The sequence below is a fragment of the Penaeus vannamei genome, chromosome 36, assembly GCF_042767895.1.
Source record: "Penaeus vannamei isolate JL-2024 chromosome 36, ASM4276789v1, whole genome shotgun sequence".
NCBI lineage: Eukaryota > Metazoa > Arthropoda > Malacostraca > Decapoda > Penaeidae > Penaeus > Penaeus vannamei.
The window spans coordinates 26,403,364-26,408,363 of NC_091584.1; the positions used below are offsets into that span (position 1 = coordinate 26,403,364).

Genomic DNA, 5,000 nt, shown 5'->3' on the forward strand with positions numbered 1-5,000 from the left:
GCTATGGACCCATTAGATGTGTAATAGTTTATATTGTAACTTTCCATTCACATAGATCTTTTAATTGTAAAAATATAAATTCAGAGACCAGGAAGAACCTGCTTCAATATGTAAAACAATCGGACCTACACTACCATAAAAATTCCCTTTATCTATATCATTTCTTTTGTTGAAGAGAAAGAGGAGATAAGGAGGAGGAGGAAGAGAGGAGAGGAAGAGAAGACTATAAAACTGATTACAAAACATTAAGGCCATTTTGCCTTCCCTTGCTCTCTGGCTATTAGAGACAATCCCAATATAAAAAAAGTCAATACATTCATGGACTAGTCAATCAATAAATCTTACCTAAGCTATTCTTTCTCCCTCATAATAAAGCAGGGAAGGGGGGAAGAGAGGGAGGGAAGGGAGAGGAGAGAAGAGAGGGAGGGAGGGGAGAGGGGTGAGGAGGAGGAGGGAGGAAGAGGAAGAGGAAGAGGAGGAGAGAGGAAGAGAGAGGGAGGGAGGAGGAGGAGGAAAGAAGAGAGGAAAGAGGAAGGAGGAGGAGGGAGGAAGAGAGAGGGAGAGGAGGAGAGAGAGAGAGAGAGGAGGAGAGAGAGGGAGGAGAGAGAGAGAGAGAGAGAGAGAGAGAGGGAGGAGAGAGAGAGAGAGAGAGAGAGAGAGAGAGAGAGAGAGAGAGAGAGAGAGAGAGAGAGAGAGAGAGAGAGAGAGAGAGAGAGAGAGAGAGAGAGAGAGAGAGAGAGAGAGAGAGAGAGAGAGAGAGAGAGGGGGGGGGGAGGGGGGAGGGGGGGGGGAGGGAGGGAGGGAGGGAGAGAGAGAGAGAGAGAGGAAGGAAGGAGAGAGGGAGGAGGAAGGGAGGGAGGGAGGAGGGAGGGAGGGAGGGAGGGTGGGTGGGAGGGAGGAAGGGAGAGAGAGAGAGAGAGAGAGAGAGAGAGAGAGAGAGAGAGAGAGAGAGAGAGAGAGAGAGAGAGAGAGAGAGAGAGGAGAGAGGGCAGACAGAGAGAAGGAGGGGAGATGAGAGGAAGAAAATGAGGAAAAGGAGGAGGAGGAGGAGAGGGGGTGATGGTGGGAGGAGGGAGGGAGGAAGGAGGAAGAAGATGGAGGGAGGGAGGAAGGGGAGAGAGAGAGAGAGAGAGAGAGAGAGAAAGAGAGAGAGAGAGAGAGAGAGAGAGAGAGAGAGAGAGAGAGAGAGAGAGAGAGAGAGAGAGAGAGAGAGAGAGAGACAGACAGAGAGAAGGGAGGGGGAAGGAGAAGGAAGAAAAATGAGGAAAAGGAGGAGGAGGAGGAGGAAAGATGGAGGAGGATGGAGGGAGGAGGAGGAGGAGATGGAGGAAAGGAGGAAGAGGAAGGGAGATGGAGGAAAGGAAGAGGAGGAGATGGAGAGGGAGAGAGAGAGAGATGGAGGAGGAAGAGGAGGAGATGGAGGAGGAAGAGGAAGGAGAAGGAGATGGAGGGAGAGGGAAGAGGAGGGAGAGATGGAGGGAGGGAGGGGAAAGGGAGAGAGGGAGGAGGGAGAGAGAGGAGATGGAGGAGAGGGAGGGAGGAGGAGAGGAGGAGAGAAGAGGAGGAAGAGGAGGGAGGAGGGAGGAGGAGGGAGGAAGAGGAGGAAGAGGAGGGAGGAAGGAGGGAGATAGAGAGAGAGAGATAGAGAGAGAGAGATAGAGAGAGATAGAGAGATAGGACAGAGAGAGAGAGAGAGAGAGAGAGAGAGAGAGAGAGAGAGAGAGAGAGAAGGGAGGGGGAAGATGAGGAAAAATAGAGAGGAAGGAGGAGGAGGAGGGGAGATGGTGGAGGAGGAGGGGACAGAGGAGGAGATGGAGGAGGGAGGACCAGAGGGAGGAGATGGAGGAGGAGGAGGAGGGAGATGGAGGAGGAGGAGGAGGAGGGAGATGGAGGGAGGAAGGAGGAGATGGAGGAAGAGGAAGATGGAGGAAAGGATGTAGAGAGGAAGGAGGAGGATGGGGAGGAGGAGGAGGAGGAGATGGGAAGAGGAAGGAGGAGGGATGGAGATGGAGGAGGGAGGAGATGGAGGAGAGGAGGGAGGAGGATGGAGGGGAGGAGGAGGAGGAGGAGGAGGGAGGAGAGAAGAGGGAGAGGAGATGGAGGGAGGAGATGGAGGAGGAGGATGGGAGGAGAATAGAGGAGGGAGGAGGAAATGGATGGAGGAGAGGAGATGAAGGAGGAGATGGAGGAGTGAGGAGATGGGAGAAGGAGGGAGGGAGGGAGGAGGAGGATGGAGGAGGGGAGAGGAGGGAGGAGGAGATGGATAGATGGAGGAGGAGGAGGAGATGGAGGAGGAGGAGGAAGAGGGAGGAGGAGAGGAAGGAAGCAGATGGAGGAGGAGGAGTGGAGATGGAGGAAGAGATGGAGGAGGAGGAGGAGGAGGGAGGGATGGAGGGAGGGAGGAGGAGGAGGATGGAGGAGATGAGATGGAGGAGGGAGGAGAGATGGAGGAGAGGGGAGGGGAGGGAGGGAGATGGAGGAGGAAGGGGAGGGAGGAAGTGGAGGAGGAGGGAGGAGGAGGAGGAGGAGATCGGAGGAGGAGGGAAGGAAGAGGAGATGGAGGAGGAGGAGGAGATGGGAGGAGGAGATGGAGAGAGGAATGGGGAAGAGGAGGGAGGATGAGGGAGGGGGAAGAGGAAGGACGCGGAGAGGAGGGGGGGAAGATGGACGGGGGAGGAGGGAGGAAGATGGTGGAGGAGGAGGAGACTCCAGGAAGAGAAGATGGTGGAGGAGGAGGGAGATGGAGGGAGAAGATGGAGGAGGAGATGGAGGGGAGGGAGGAGGAGAGGAGGAGGGAGGGAGGGAGGAGGGAGGGATGGAGGGAGGAGATGGAGGAGGAGGAGGGAGGATGGAGGAGGGAGGGAGGAAGAGGGAGGAGATGTATGACGAATGAGGAGGAGAGGGAGAGGAGGAGGAGGGGGAGAGGGAGGGGAGTGGGGAGGGGAGGAGGAGAGGAGGAGGGGGGAGGGGGAGGGAGAGGGGGGCGGAGGAGGAGGGAGGGAGAGAGGAAGGAGGAGGGAGGAGGAGGAGAGGGAGAGAGAGGAAGGAAGGAGGGAGGAGGAGGAGGAGGAGGAGAGGAGGAGGAGGGAGGAGAGGAGGAGGAGGAGGAGGGAGGAGGGAGAGGGAGGAGGGGGAGGGAGAGGGAGAGGAGGGAGAGAAGGAGGTGGGTAAGAGAGAGGAGAGAAGGAGGTGAGAGGGGGAGGGAGAGGAAGGGAGGTAGGGAGGAGGGAGAAAAGATAGCAAAGAGAGGAAAACAAAAATGGAGGAGGAGGCAGCAGAGAGGAGAGGAGGATGAAGGAAGGGAGCAGGTAAGGAGGACGACAAAAAAGGGGAGAGTAGAAGAAGAAGGAAAAGGTGGAAGGGTGAAGGGGAGGAGATGGGGAAGGAGAAGAGAAGATGAAGAGGAAGAGGAAGAGGAGGAAGGAGGGAGGAGGGAGGGAGAGAGAGGGAGGGAAGGGAGGAGGAAGAGGAGGAAGAGGAGGAAGAGAAGAGGAGGAGCAGGAGGAGGGAGGAAGAGGAAGAGGAGGATGAAAATAATGAAAATAAAAATGAAAAAGAGGTAGTAGGAGGAGGAGGAGCAGGAAGAGGAGAAGAGGAGGAAGAGAAAGAAAAGGAGATGGTGAAGCAGGGAAAGAGAAAAAGGAGAAAAAAAGAAAGGAGAAAAAAAAGGAGAAAAAAGGAGGAAGAAGGGAGGAGGAAGAGGAGGAAGAGAAGGAAAAGGAGATGGTGAAGGAGGAAAGAAAGAAAAAGAAAGGAGAAAAAAGGAGAAAAAGATAAGAGGAGGTAGGCAATAAAAAAAAATAAAAAATAAAAAAGCAAAAGAAGAAGAAGAAGAAGAAGAACAAGAAGAAGAAGAACAAGAAGAAGAAGAAGAAGAAGAAGAAGAAGAAGAAGAAGAAGAAGAAGAAGAAGAAGAAGAAGAAGAAGAAGAAGAAGAAGAAGAAGAAGTAGAAGTAGTAGTAGTAAGGGACAGGGAAAGACTGAGAATGTTTAAGGAAACAAGATATCCTTCTATCAGCTAATGATTTTAAATTCTGTATCAGGAAATAAAAACTCTAATGAACACAAAAACTAAATTTATGAACATAGATAATAATAGAAAATAAATATTGAAGGGGACAGGTAATGCTACTGAACACTACACATGCAAGCTCTTTACCGCAATTCTATACATAAGCCTTAATCTGACCACATGCACTATCAAACTACAAACAAGACACACAAATGCAGAAAACCACACATGTCCAATGGATAAAAAACTTTGGCCACTTACTGGATACTCTTGTACAGCTCTTTGATCTTTGCTTGAATGGCAGGGTTCCGTAATCTCACAATTTCAATGGCTCTGCTCTGTAATTCATTCTTGCGCCCTGTTTTGTTCTTCCCCGCATATCCCAGAAGCATCTGTAGCTCTGAGACCCGAAAGGTCATAACCATTCTCTGGAAATGCAAAACAGTTGGCAGAACTTAGAAAAAAGTATCAATTTCCAATGAATATTCTCTCTACTAATATATTGCTTGTTATCACATATATCAATCAGCATTGCTAACTCAATATATCAGTAACTACCAGACCAACTGCAAATGGTGACAATCATGAAGTAGTTACTATGCATCAAATAATACTTTTGAGAAAGTGTATGCAACATCATTATTTGGATGTGTACATTTGCATCCCCCCTCCAAAAAAAATAAAAATAAATAAATAAATAAATAAAAATAATGTAGCAAGGGCATTATCCAAAATGAATAATCAAAACAACCAACCATCTGCCAATACAATCTAACAAACAGAATGGTATTTGATGGAAAATACACCTTAAAACATGTATATATGTACAAAAATTAAAACAAAACAAAACTATCATTAAACCTGTAGTGAAATAAGGTGCCACAATAAATTCTTAAAATAGAATACTATTACAGGACATATAGGTTTCAGTCAATTAACACCTGATAACACTAATGAAATTAATATTAACATTCGTCATATTTAAGAA

The 5,000-nt window shown here is 49.5% G+C and overlaps 1 protein-coding gene across 4 annotated transcripts in view; it reads right to left on the bottom strand.

The window, feature by feature from the left end:
* Positions 1 to 5,000, bottom strand: part of Su(var)2-10 (E3 SUMO-protein ligase Su(var)2-10) — a 44,090-nt gene that overhangs the window by 38,358 nt on the left and 732 nt on the right. For all 4 annotated transcript variants that reach the window (XM_070114804.1, XM_070114806.1, XM_070114805.1 and 1 more), the window contains exon 2: positions 4,274 to 4,440. In XM_070114804.1, coding sequence (XP_069970905.1) covers positions 4,274 to 4,440 — 167 coding nt within the window. The remainder of the gene's footprint in view (positions 1 to 4,273; positions 4,441 to 5,000) is intronic.